At 36.2% G+C, this 14,399-nt stretch overlaps 2 protein-coding genes across 2 annotated transcripts in view; both read left to right on the forward strand.

The window, feature by feature from the left end:
* The first annotated feature begins 3,336 nt into the window (after window positions 1-3,336).
* The window catches only part of LOC147336026 (macrophage mannose receptor 1-like), a 62,642-nt gene continuing 51,579 nt past the window's right edge, over window positions 3,337-14,399 (forward strand). Inside the window, exons 1-6 of the mRNA XM_086286131.1 lie at window positions 3,337-3,370; window positions 4,381-4,548; window positions 4,671-4,904; window positions 5,103-5,202; window positions 5,536-5,774; window positions 10,769-11,026. Coding sequence (XP_086142257.1) covers window positions 3,337-3,370; window positions 4,381-4,548; window positions 4,671-4,904; window positions 5,103-5,202; window positions 5,536-5,774; window positions 10,769-11,026 — 1,033 coding nt within the window. The remainder of the gene's footprint in view (window positions 3,371-4,380; window positions 4,549-4,670; window positions 4,905-5,102; window positions 5,203-5,535; window positions 5,775-10,768; window positions 11,027-14,399) is intronic.
* Window positions 12,429-13,658, forward strand: LOC147336027 (uncharacterized). Its single transcript, XM_086287779.1, has 3 exons — window positions 12,429-12,555; window positions 12,664-13,062; window positions 13,345-13,658. Exons 1-3 carry the CDS (start codon window positions 12,429-12,431, stop codon window positions 13,656-13,658), a joined length of 840 nt encoding a protein of 279 aa, XP_086143905.1.

Below are 14,399 nucleotides of genomic sequence, written 5' to 3' on the forward strand. Positions count from 1 at the left end.
TTAGAGGCAAAGGTCACCATTTACAATGTAGGCAACGTAAAATAGAGATATATTTTTAATCATTCTTCCTTTTCTGTTCTACTACCCAGTTCAAGCTGAGTGCATTCATTGGAATTAAAATTCAGACTAAGATAAAGTTAGTATTTTCAATCTATTATTTTATTATTACATTAATGTATCAGAAGGTTCAGTTAACTTTGCATAAAAAAGATGGCAGGAATTTTCTTAAAGGAGCTACCTTTACTTTCTTACTTTGAGTTCATTTCGGAACCTGAGTATTTTTTTAACACAAGTACCTGTACTTCTACTTAAGTTCAGAATTTCTGTACTTCTGCTCCCTCTGGATAAATAGGTGTACAAATTTCCCGAAACACTGAAGGCAGCATCTCCCAGCCGTCTCTCCGGGCGCACAGGCGCAATGGCCCCTTGATAAGAAAGGGGAATGAGGTGTGTGTGTGTGTGTGTGTGTGTGTGTGTTTGTGGATAACTTAATGACCAACCTAATAGTCATCCACAGTCATCGTCGCATGTGGTATTTTTCTCATGCACAATACTTCCTGGATTACTGACTTACTAAGCTTGTGGGTGTGGTGGCATATTCGATGTTTAACTGCTCTACAGATACTTGAAAAGTGTGGAAATTGCTGTGAAAACTATCGTGATATTGGTACTGCAGTATGTTTCTAAATTGTTTTGTATGATGCTTATACTGTGAATAAATGGGCTAATATATACATTTGACTTAGAGCACCTCTTGCTGGAAATACATTTAATTACACCAGTGCTGCTCCCATAGTAGGAGTAAGAATAGAGAAGTACTATGGAGTTACTGTATATGCAAAGTTAATGACTTTTTCTCAGTGTTATTATTATTATTCCTTATTTTTATGGCAGGTGCACGTGTACTTACTACTTGGCAGTTTGAACATCTTCATTGCATTCTTTGCTGCTAAATAGATGAAGCATATGCCCCTTTACCAGGTTAATTTTGCATGCATCATAAGGAAATGAATTCCCTGTTTGGCCTGAATGCCTCCTGGCTCATCTTCAAACCCTGCACTGTACCAGTAAGCATAATGTTAACATCTGATTAAAAAAAAAAAAAAACTGTCAAGGTATGAATACACTAAGATAACCATAATTTGTCAGGACAGCTACTTTTTATGCTAAAGAATGTTGTTTGCCCAGATAGTTGCCAGGTATGTTCACTTAAGCTGCAGCTGTGTTAACAAAACAAGTACAAACATGCCAGTCGGTAAGTCGGTTTATTTAAGATATTTCAGTATATATTATGTGTTTGTAATTTTCCATATAAAATACATAATTTCTTTTATTTATGCAGTTGCTTTGATCAATATGGTGTCCAAAAGAGAAAATATATAACATGAGGGTTTGTTCCTAGTAACACACAACGTTAGACACGTTTATCGCGTCGCATCAGTTTATAAACTATAAATACAAAAATACGTACGTCAAACCGATATGAATATTGTGACTGAGCAAATTGTGTTGTTTTAATTAGTAAATATGTCTAGCTGGCAAAGTAAAAGAAATGTTATGAGGAGTGAGGAGTTATGCAACTGGGGAAAACCCCAGCAAATGCTTTATTTCCTTAAAGAACAGCACTCAAAACATTAAAAGGAGCAGGTGACGAGGTGAAATGTTGGCAGGTTGACATTTAATTATTATCAATCAATTATAGATTACAGATTATTTTTGAGCCAAGATCTTGAGTTTAGGTAATCAGGATTGACTATAAAACTGCCCTCGGTTTAAAAAATGGTCAATGCAATACTAAGAGAATAAGCTTTTTTCCCATATAAGCTGTAATCCTTTTTTAAGCAGTTCCTTGCAGTTCCTTCCACTGAAGTTACTGCACGTCACCATTCTGCACGTTGTATATTAAAAAAAATATTTATCCTGAAGAAAAATATTGCCAGAATGCCCATGAAAAATCACAGAGACATGACTTGACAGTACTCACTGCAGCATTTTGCGGTCACCCAAAGATATTTCAGGGAGTTTTGAGAACAACTGGATAATAATGGGTTAGTCCAGTCTAGAACTAATAAATAACTAATGAATTCATTTTTCAGTACCAGAATGATACAACACGTTTCTAATTTTTTGAGATATTGTGCAAATACAAAGATGCAGTCCTACGTATTTGTTTAATATGCACACTGAATTATATATCTTGGTCAAAAATGACCCCAACATTCCTCACAGTGTTACTGGAGGCCAAGGTAATGCAATTTAGAGTAAGCATCTGGTTAAACACCATGTTCCTAAGTTTTTTAGGGCCAAGCAAAAAAACTTTCTTTCACTCCAGCTTTTTTATGTTGCTTTTGTGAATATAGCCTGCTGTGGCATCAGACTTTTCCTAATCTCTTCTATATTCTGTAGTTTCTGCTGTACAACCAGGTTGTTGTACTTGTCCTGAATATTTTTTCTTATAGAGCTGTCTTATAATATAGTCTTTGATATACAGCCACAGTAGCTCAGTTAACAAGGTTTACTGAGAATGTCAACAAGCAGCTAATCTGCCCTGAATCTGCCATATAATCAGACGTGCAGGCTTTTGAACTGAGCACAGATAAAAAGCTGAAACAGCTGAATGGACTCTCTCCTCTTTAGTCCAGAGAATGTGGAGTCTATGTTTTTAAATTTTTATTTGTCTGACCACAGAGCAGTTTTCAACTTTGCCTCAATTTTGGCTTTTTTTTTTCAGAATGATAAAGCTTTAACCTGCATTTGTGGATGGCATGGTGAACTATTAGTGACTGTCCATCTTTCCTTCGCTACATTTCTAATATGCTCTTTTTATACCCAGTCATGTTTCTGACCTGTTGCCAATTATCCTGCTTCGTTGCAAAATGTTCTTCCTGCTTTTTTTTGGTATCACCTAATTTTTCAGCTTTTAGTTGCTCACACGCAAACTTTGTTGAGACATGTTGCTGCTATCAGATCCAAGTTAAGTTTAGATTTTACTTCCTGATAGTTTTGTCAAATGATTAGTCACAGAAGAATCTGTTTTACTTCCTTTAGTCTTAGCTTACACCCACAAGGATGATCTTTAAACAGTCACAGCAGAAGTTAAGCACTAATAAACTCTGACATTGTCATGATCAATGAATCCTAAGGGGCACTTGGAGTATTTTTTTTCTAAGAATCGGTAAGAACAATTTATATATCTAACATATTTAACTGGAATGTTTTCTAAGGATCTGTTTCCACATCTGCACATCCACACATATGTTATATTTATAGTAGCAAAGATATATTTATTTTACATTAAACAGTTTAACATTATGACTTTTTTCATAGTTTGGATTTATGGATTATAGACTGATCATCCTGGTGTTCACAGGTTGGTGCCTCTTTTTCTATTTAAAAAATCATTACAGGTCAAAAGTCTTCCTTTAATCCTACCTACATACATGTGTTTCTAGATAACATGTAACTGCAACAGAGTGGTCAGCTTGAAAAAAAAAAGCTGTATCCATCAGTCGTAAATGTATTCTTGAGCAGCAGTCCCCAACCACTGGGCCATGGACTGATACTGGTCCGTGAGTCGTTTGGTACCAGGCTGTGGCTTGGGTTGTGCGTTGAGGCTCAGGTGTGAAATTTATGGTTTTCAGGGTTTTTAATCTTTTTTTTTTTTATCGTTTCTATCGTAAAATTGGTTTCCCTGGGTCTTTCCCATATGTTATGTTCTTTTTTTTGTACCGGTACTGGTTTTATTTATTAATGTTTTATAGACACGACACCTTAAAGGTCGGTCCATGAAAGCACTGTCAGACATAAATCGGTCCATGTTGTAAAAAAGGTTGGGCACCGCTGCTCTAGAGGACATCTGGATTTGTTGCTGTAGTCATAATTTTAGATTTTTCTTAAAACTATGACAAAAACTAACTAACTAAACTAACTAAATTAATTCAAATACAATACAGATTTCAATCAGTTCCGAATACTGTCTGACGCATACTTCCCCACAGTTATGTAAACCTGTTCAATGGTTTTTATGAGCATGAAACTGAAGCTAGCTCTAGCTAAGCCTGCAGAGGACAAATTGTCTCAGTTTTAGATTTTAAATTCAGTGCTGTTTAGTCTAGGTTAGGTGCAGCATTCATTAATGTTATATAACACAGGTATGTAAAAGTAAAGTCAATGACACGGTATTGAAGGAGGTATTTTCATGATATAGATTTATGGTGAAACACAAAAATCATATCATTGATTAAGACACTTTGTGAAACCATGAAGCAATATTTCTAATAATATATCTGATTCATATTCCCTTTTATATCATTTTGTTAAATAACATATAAATTCTACATAATTCATAATGCAACATAATTTAATAATGCCTTATTTCAGGAGCACTGGTTAGTGTTGCCTTTTGTCAGACTCGTCAGTACTACTTTGTGAGCACCTCAAAGACATGGACAGATGCACAGAGTCACTGCAGAAATGTCTTCACTGACCTGGCAACCATAGAAAACACAGCTGATCTTTATGCTGTCACAAGCATTGCACCAAACACAGGTGAGTGTTTAATATTTGAAGTAAAAATAATACATAACAAACTGTAAAAATATATACATTCACAATAATAAAATTTTTGAGAAACCTTAAAGGAATACAGAAAACTGCATCTTTTTAAACAGGTAAGGCATGGATAGGTCTCCATGATGACCTGCAGAACAGTTGGAGATGGTCCCTAAATGACAGCAGCTTCTATGGCGTGGGAGAGGCAGCATTTAGAAACTGGTACCCTAATTCGCCCAACAATCTTAATGGACAGCAACAGTACTGTGTGGCACTTTTAAGTGGGAGTTCATACAGTGATAGATGGGATGACCGTGATTGTGGCAATAAATACTTCTTTGTGTGCTATAATGGTGAGTTTACATGGAGTAAGAATTAACAATGTGTCAAATATTTCTCCTCAAACATTTTGACCTATTCAGTCTAGATCATAAATCTACTATTAGGTCTCCCTTTTCATTTCCTGAACTCCACACACATTTTATTGAAAATATATAATAGGCAAGTCCAACCTATCAGTCTACTGGTTCATTATTTCTGTATATTTGCAGGTACAATAAATGGTGAAGCATCCTTTGTTAAGGTTAACAGTGCTGTAAATTGGACTGATGCTCAGAGTTTCTGCAGGAATAATTACGTTGATCTAGCCAGGTATAGTATCCACTAAAGAAGACTTTTCTGTTTATTATGTCAGGGCCATTAGCTGATTAGTTGGTTGCCTACTTTTGTTTTAGTCTTTTTTTTCTTTTTTTTTAAGGTAATAGAAAATAATGAAAATATACTACACAAAAAGGTGTTTGTTATATGTAAGACTGCTGTTCCCCTGTTTGTTGCTGGTTGACACCAAATCTCGAAGGAGCCATTAAACGCACTTTATTTTAAAATAATTTAAATAAGTTCTAATAATATATTGGAAAATGCATTGCATGTTGAAGTATCGGTTGTTTTACTTCTGCTTTAAAAATCCAACTCTTCTTCTTGCAGTATACGAAATCAGACAGAAAGTCAAAAGATCGCGGTCCTAGCAAATGGAGTTTTTGTGTGGATCGGTCTGTATCGGCAAAAAGTGTGGTCTGATGGGACTGACTATCTATTTCAATACTGGGCCAGTGGGCAACCAGACTCTGGAAATGAGCGGTGTGTTGCTGCAGATTTCAGTGACTCAGGACGATGGTCGGATGAATTGTGCTCTAACAACTTTCCATCCATCTGTTTTACTACAAGTAATAGATCCAATTTCTACTCTCACATACTGAATAGATATTCATTTTTGAGTTAAGGCAGTTTACTATGAGGTGCTGTAAGGGACATTATTACTGAAACGCTCTCACACACACACTACTGAAACGCTCTCACACACACTACTGAAATTTTATCTCTCACACACCCTACTTTAAGGTGTCTTGGATAAATACAATAAAATAAAACCAGTAACGCTACCCAAAAAAAGAAGATTTATTCATAACACACAGGAAAAGGCCCAGGGAAACCAAGTTAACAATATAAACTATATAAAAATACAAAAACGATAAATACCCTGAAAACCATAAATTCCAAACTCAAGCCTCAACTCTTGCGACCCGGTACCAAACAACTCACAGACAGGTACTGGTCCAGGACCTGGGGGTTGGGGACGGCTGTGCTTGTAGCCTAAGTGAAGCATCCATTCCTGGATTCAAGGGAGCTAAAATATTGTTAAGTAATGCGGCTTGAATCCAGGAATGGATTCAAGGTGCAACACGGAATTTGGCAAGTATGTCCTGTTTCCCCTAAGCTTTTTATATCGGCAACTCAGTTGTTAACACTATTAATCAAAAATTCTAACGACATAGACAGAATATAAATTTTTAATAAAGACTTCAAAATAAGTCAATTCGCAGATGATACATCTATTTTTTTGATAGATAAATACGTGGTAGAGAAAACTAAATTTTCTCTAAAGCTTCTGGTTTATCTCTCAGTATCAAAAACTGTGAACCACTCCCGATTCATACAAGCTCTGACTCCTCAATAGCTTTGGTTAGAGTTGAATCTAAAGTTAAATATATAGGGCTGATAATATCTAAAAAACCTAATTAGCAGAGAAGACACTAATATTTCTAACTGTATCATGGAGACGAAGAAATCACTTAGCCACTGGTTAACCAGAGACCTCGCTATTTTTGGCATCCTATCTAAAGCTGAAGGCATCTCCAAATTGATTTATCCTTGTCACTCTCTATATATCTCCTCTAAAAGCATTAATAAGGCTGACACAGTTATTTTCACATTTTTGTGGAGGAATAAAACCCATTACATTGAAAGATCTCAGCTTGTGAAGGAATACAATAAAGGTGGTATCAAAACTCCAGAATTTGAATTTATGGTTGGTACCCTTAGAATTAAATGGTTAAAATCTTGTCTGCCACAGCCAGACTCTACGTAGTTCCACATCCCATGATCCTTGTTTAACAAAATAGGAGGATTAGAGTTTATTTTGAAATGTGATTTTGAGGTAAATAAAATCCCGATCAGACTTTCCAAAACAGACTTTGCATTTTGCAAAATGAGATTTACCCACAACTTCTCCCCATAATTCAACCTTATGGAATAATAGGGTAATAACACTTAATCAAAAATCAATTTTCAAGAGCGACTGGTTTAAACAAAAAGATTATATTCATAACAGATTTGTTGGATTATAACTGTGTCATTCTAAGTTACACAGACCTTTCAGAAAAATATTGTCTAAACTGTTCTCAAAGAGAATATAACAAATTTTGTGAACTGGCCCCACTGCCTCTGCTTCATTTGATTAAAATTTTTATGATATACAATAATTTCTCATCAGTGCTCCCAAATTTATTGCTAGGGCAATGTCAGCTGTTTGATAAAAATGCAATAATACATTTATTAGTAGTTTCTTCAAAGACAAAATATTTCATAGTTACAACAGAATGGTTACATTGCATAGTTCTAATTTAGTTATTTCATATACACTGGATAAAGCATACTAAAAATTTATGAAATAGCCTATTCTACCTAAAGTAAAAAAAAAAAAAAAAAAAAAAAACACTTTAAAGTAATAAACAAAATTAATCCTGTGGCAGAATTTCTAAAAAAGAGATTTGGCTTTAAGGTGGATCAGTGTTCTTTTTGTACTGATGAAAATGAAACCCTAGAACATCTTTTTTTTTCTATGCCCTATCACACAGTGCATTTGGTGTGACTTAAAAAATTGGATTTCCCTCAATATTAATGATGTGCAACTATTTGAATTACATCACAATTTTTTTTATATGGATCATCTAGCATTGGGTGTCTCAGACATTATTAACATCTTTATACTCTTGAGTAAATATCATGTCCATTGTGCTAAATGGAGGAACGCTAAGCCTTCTCTCCCTGGTTTTATTAATAATTTTAAGATATTTTTTTCTTTGTTAAAAAAGACAAAAAGCACATATGCCCCAAAAAAATTAACCAGGATAATGCCCGTCTTCTGCTATTCTAAATTTTGACTTGTGCTGAGGCTATTATATTGTTAAGTAATGCAGCTGCTTCACTTAGGCTACTAGCAGGTTGCTGAGTAGACATCTGTGTGGTGGTTTGTTTGAAATCTACCACTTTTTCCTTCAGTTTCCTTGTCAGGAAACAACTTCCTGTTCAACTGAAACACCTTCCTGTTTAACTGAAACGCCTTCCTGTTACACTGAAATGCGTTGGTTTTTCAGTAGTGTGTGTGAGAGCTAAAATTTCAGTAGTGTGTGTGAGAGCGTTTCAGTAGTGTGTGAGAGCGTTTCAGTAGTGTGTGAGAGAGCGTTTCAGTAGTGTGTGAGAGAGCGTTTCAGTAGTGTGTGAGAGCGTTTCAGTAGTGTGTGTGAGAGCGTTTCAGTAGTGTGTGTGAGAGCGTTTCAGTAGTGTGTGAGAGCGTTTCAGTAGTGTGTGTGAGAGCGTTTCAGTAGTGTGTGTGAGAGCGTTTCAGTAGTGTGTGAGAGAGCGTTTCAGTAGTGTGTGTGAGAGCGTTTCAGTAGTGTGTGTGAGAGCGTTTCAGTAGTGTGTGTGAGAGCGTTTCAGTAGTGTGTGAGAGAGCGTTTCAGTAGTGTGTGAGAGAGCGTTTCAGTAGTGTGTGAGAGAGCGTTTCAGTAGTGTGTGAGAGCGTTTCAGTAGTGTGTGTGAGAGCGTTTCAGTAGTGTGTGTGAGAGCGTTTCAGTAGTGTGTGAGAGAGCGTTTCAGTAGTGTGTGTGAGAGCGTTTCAGTAGTGTGTGTGAGAGCGTTTCAGTAGTGTGTGTGAGAGCGTTTCAGTAGTGTGTGAGAGAGCGTTTCAGTAGTGTGTGTGAGAGCGTTTCAGTAGTGTGTGTGAGAGCGTTTCAGTAGTGTGTGTGAGAGCGTTTCAGTAGTGTGTGAGAGCATTTCAGTAGTGTGTGAGAGCGTTTCAGTAGTGTGTTTGAGAGCGTTTCAGTAGTGTGTTTGAGAGCGTTTCAGTAGTGTGTGTGAGAGCGTTTCAGTAATAATGTCCCTTACGGCACCTCATAGTTTATCATGCACCTCTTTGCTACTGAATTCTCATAGTCAAACCAGTACTTTTGGTTTGGGAACAAGTAGTCCTGTAAGATAAAAGTGCCAGTGAAAAAGATGTTTATATTTATATTTTGTGCATGAAACAAAGGCAGACACAATCATTTTAATATTATATACTATATTAGAATATACAGTTCTTCACAGTTTGCATGCCAGCTAAATACAGTGCAAATCTACTGATGTAAATTTAAAAACAGTATCTGTAAAGTGATTATTGGGCTTTGTTAAAATGGCACCAAACAAATAGCTAAGGATTTCACAAACACTGGCAAAACAGTTTTTGTTGTTTCTGTCATTTACAGTGATGTTCAGACTAACAGGACAAACTGAGAGCAGCATCGCTCTGCAGTGGAATAAGATCAGCAACAATGTCGGCTTTATTCTCCAGTTTAATGGTACAGAGACAAACATCAGTGCACCAGCTGGAAATGGACCAGTAATTCAAACAGTCTCATCTCTCACTGCTGGAACTCAATACACATTCACTCTCTACTCTGTGTTTGAGAACGTCAGAAGCAGTGGAGTCAGCATTACTGCAGTCACTGGTATGATACTACATTTCTTGCTCACTGTATCCCCCCATTATAATATCTGCTTATATATGTGTGTGTTATATATATATATATATATATATATATATATATATATATATATATATATATATATATATATATATATATATATATATATATATGAAACAGTAGACAGTATGTGCAAATATTTACCTGAGATTACATCGATCAATGTCAAGAAGTGTACTCTTTTTTACCAGCAGTGATGATCACACTTAATGGCAAAAGGGTTTGTGTTATAATACTAGTGGCTCTGGTTTAATAGACAGTGCAGATGAAATGCATCTACCAAACGTCTTATCAATAAAACAATAAAAACAACAGAAAGAAAATAGAAATTAAGATGAAAAAAGTTATTTTACATTATTATGTTTATGTCCATATCCAAACAACTTCTGAATTTTTTTATTTTTTCCTGACAAGAACAAATCCAACAATATACTATGTTTTTCTAGAGGTGTTCTGTCTTTGTATATTGCCATACCCAATGAAATTGTGTGTGGTATAGCTTTATAACTTGCCAGGAGTTATATATGTGCAGATCAACCAGTTATAGAGTGTTAATATGAAGTGTTTCTTCAGAGTAAGACGTGCAGCTCAGACTGCTTTCTAATCCTCATCTGTAATTTTATTTTCCCAACTCATTGTTACATGTATTTATTTTATAAGGCTATATAAAGATGATAAAAAAATTCTATAGGTGTTTGTGGGAGCTTAAATTATTGAATTGAAGTAGTGAATTGTGTTATCTTAGTTGTCTTCTGAGGTGGGGATATTTAAATAAATAGTTTGTTTTCAGTTCTCATTTTTTCAAAGGACATGATGATAAGAGTGTGGATTTTTGAATCTTTTAAAACCTTTAAGAAGCCAAATCTTAAAATGTACCATCTGCTGAGTTAAGCTGCAGCTTGGAAATTTTTTGAAAACGATAAAGTAATGTAACAACTTTATCTTTAAATAGTTGATTTAATTTAAAAGACTGATAATAGGACATTTTTCTTAGTCATGGGGTCAGCAACAATTTTGGTCTTAAATATACTTATTTTTCACTGACTGAACTTGCTATGAATAATTTTCTTTCTCAGCTCCTCTAAACACAGACAGCTTCATGTCAATTGCACAAACTGAGAGCAGCATCACTCTGCAGTGGAATAAAGTCAACAGCAATGTCAGCTTTGTTCTCCAGTTTAATGGTACAGAGACAAACATCAATGCACCAGCTGGAAATGGGCCAGTGAATCACACAGTCTCATCTCTCACTGCTGGAACTCAATACACATTCACCCTTTACTCTGTGTTTGAGAACGTCAGAAGCAGTGGAGTCAGCATTACTGCAGTCACTGGTGAGTTATTATATTCACACAATTTAATTATTTATTTCACAAAAAACTAAGATAAAATACAAAAAAGGCTTTTAGAAGCACCTTTAGCAGCAATAACTAATAATTTTATCTATAATGGCAAATAATTTTGTTTTGGGTTTTTCTTTTTAAACTTAAATTTAAGCAGTGTTTCAATTTAAGATGCCAGGAACCTGAACTGAATATGCCTTTTTTTCTTTAAATGTAGTTTGTTATCTGAATTAAACATTGCATTACTGAGAGGGTGCTGGTGCTGAACGTAACACTGATCATAGTGCCATCTAGTGGGAACACAAAATTAAACATTTAACGCTTCCCTACACAGATCCAATCAGGTTGACCAGAGCCATCTAAAATTTGATCAGGAAAGCCTTAAGAAGATGGTGTAACTGTATTGTGAGTTTTTATGAAAAGGCATGACTCTGTCAACATGGTGAAGTTTTGAGTGCCCCCATAAAGAAGGAAATTCCTGTAAAGTATGGGTATTATAGGCTACAAACTGTCTGAAAACAGTCCCAACATGACCACATCTTTAAGCCAATAGTAAGGGATACTTAGAGCACCAAATAGTGGGAACAGGAAATGTCATGTTTTGTACTTTGACATACTCTTCCTCACAGGCTGAGCAAATCCACGTGAAAAGTGGTCTGAATTAACTTTAGACCATAATGATTCTGTCGTGTGAAAACTGTGAGGCTTCATTTCACAGTGAGTCAGGATAGTGAGGACATTTTCCATGATCAGGAAATTGCTGAGGGGCTTGGAAAGCTTAAAAAATCTTGAAAATTACACTCACCTCAGTCATGATGAAAACTTATGAAGCTCATGTGGAAATTTATCAAGACAATTTGTAATCACTCATCTTCCTGCTTTCCTGGGTGTGCGGTTGGTTTTCTGTTCATTACATGATAACCACTTTCCCGTGCTGTCAGTCTCAATACTGACATCAAGTCCAATCATCTTCTAGCCCACCTTCTCTGATCCAATCAGCGTCTGCTTTGTGTGGTTTAAATCTGTGCTCACCACCATGCACCCCTTTAGACTCTCTTTCATGCAACCCACCTCCTCCCCATCTTCACCTCAGACACCTCAGCCAGAGCTCTATTCAAATCTCAGTCTTCATCTTCACCACCACCAGTGCCTGGAGGGGGATCTTGTCCTAAATCCTGTCATCACCGGGATTCTGTTCTACCATGATTGGTCATCAGAGCATAATAGGCAAATACATTGATTTCTCTATCTCAATAAATCAAGTTTAGTTCTTCAAATTGATCTTTACTAATTAAAATACTTCATAGTTTTTGTTCATGCATGTGGCAAAATTCCTCTTTAGTCCCAACTGCAGTATTTAAATGAAGCAACCCAAGTGATACGTTTCATCCACATGTATGAAAATTGGTCGTCCACCCAAACCAATCCGAAGGTTCATTGTTCAAGTCCTGCTAAAGGGACGCAAGCTAAAGGGTTCTTGGGCAAGAACACTTCAGCATGTGTCCAATGCATCCACCAGGGTGTGATTGTTTATGTGATAGTTAGCAAAGTAACTCAAGCATAGAATACAGTGCTGTATCAATAAAGATGATTTGGCTTGTAATACAAAGTGCTTGTTTGTCCTGCAGGTGTTGACTGCATAAATTCCCAGTGCTTTGACCCCTGTCAGAACTATACTGCTCTGAATAATGATTGGCGGTCAACAAATAATACAAACATTCAGGACCTACACTGTGATCGTAATATTGACTGGCAAGGCTGGTATCGCCTGTTTCTCGGGCAATCCAGTGCTCGTATTCCAGAGAGGTGCATAGACTCAAACAGGTGTGGGACCCATGCACCTTTGTGGATAACACAACCTCATCCCACACAGGCTGGTGAAATTGTGAATCGCACTGTGTGCAATACTTGGCTTGGCAGTTGCTGCTATTTTAACTCACACACGATCAAAGTCAAACTCTGCTATGGAAACTACTATGTCTACAAACTTGAAAAGCCAGTCACGTGCTATCTTGCATACTGTGCAGGTATTGTTATACTTTAAGTATTACTAAAATATATCAAATTCATATTTATTGAGGTTTCCTTAAATTCACATGTTCAAAAGAATGGCTCAACCATGAATGCAGTAATTGTATTTATTTTTGACTTTAAATAGAGGCGAATGGAACAGACCCTGAAGTTCCTTCAACCACAATGTCTCCAGGTATTCACCTGATTGACTCTTGATAAAAATAGTAAGACTTCAAAAACATCACATTCTACCTTATTTGACATGATTGCTTTATTTTTCTCATTTTTTCATTTAGCTCCTTCAAATGCACAAAACCTCATATCATCAGGACAAAATGAAACCAGCATCACCCTGCAGTGGAATAAAGTCAACAACAATGTCAGCTTTGTTCTCCAGTTTAATGGTACAGAGACAAGCATCAGTGCACCAGCTGGAAATGGACCAGTAAATCACACAGTCTCATCTCTCACTGCTGGAACTCAATACACATTCACTCTCTACTCTGTGTTTGAGAACGTCAGAAGCAGTGGAGTCAGCATTACTGCAGTCACTGGTAATTTAGTCAATTTATTAAAACTCCATTATAATGGTTCACATATCATTGATTAAGATAAAAAAAAACAAATTTCAGTGTTGTTAACTAGTGAGAAATCAATTTCTACAAATTTTTGAACTTACCTTGTTTTTCTCATTCTTTCATTTAGCTCCTTCAAATGCAGATAACGTCATATCATCAGGACAAAATGAAACCAGCATCACCCTGCAGTGGAATAAAGTCAACAACAATGTCAGCTTTGTTCTCCAGTTTAATGGTACAGAGACAAGCATCAGTGCACCAGCTGGAAGTGGACCAGTGAATCACACAGTCTCATCTCTCACTGCTGGAATTCAATACACATTCACTCTCTACTCTGTGTTTGAGAACGTCAGAAGCAGTGGAGTCAGCATCACTGCAGTCACTGGTAAGTTAATGAAATTATTTAAACTGCAATACAATGTTATCACATATTTTTAATTAAAATCAACAATGAAATTATTAAGTGTTATAAAGTAGCGAGAACTCAATTGTAAACACATTTTGAACTTAACTTGTTTTTCTCATTCTTTTGTTTAGCTCCTTCAAATGCACAAAACCTCATATCATCAGGACAAAATGAAACCAGCATCACTCTGCAGTGGAATAAAGTCAACAACAATGTCAGCTTTGTTCTCCAGTTTAATGGTACAGAGACAAGCATCAGTGCACCAGCTGGAAATGGACCAGTAAATCACACAGTCTCATCTCTCACTGCTGGAACTCAATACACATTCACTCTCTACTCTGTGTTTGAGAACGTCAGAAGCAGTGGA

Source organism: Aulonocara sp. 'chitande type north' Nkhata Bay, linkage group LG3 (assembly GCF_057382095.1).
Source record: "Aulonocara sp. 'chitande type north' Nkhata Bay isolate Kocher_YH1m ecotype deep benthic linkage group LG3, A_spYH_male_GT1.1, whole genome shotgun sequence".
NCBI lineage: Eukaryota > Metazoa > Chordata > Actinopteri > Cichliformes > Cichlidae > Aulonocara > Aulonocara sp. 'chitande type north' Nkhata Bay.

Excerpts from the sequence above, each read along its gene's own strand:
- LOC147336027 (XM_086287779.1), top strand. The coding sequence starts at position 12,429 with ATGTATGAAAATTGGTCGTCCACCCAAACCAATCCGAAGGTTCATTGT. Across the intron at positions 12,556-12,663 it reads TGTCCAATGCATCCACCAGG|GTGTTGACTGCATAAATTCC; the intron begins GTGTGATTGTTT and ends TTTGTCCTGCAG. Across the intron at positions 13,063-13,344 it reads CTATCTTGCATACTGTGCAG|CTCCTTCAAATGCACAAAAC; the intron begins GTATTGTTATAC and ends TTTTTCATTTAG.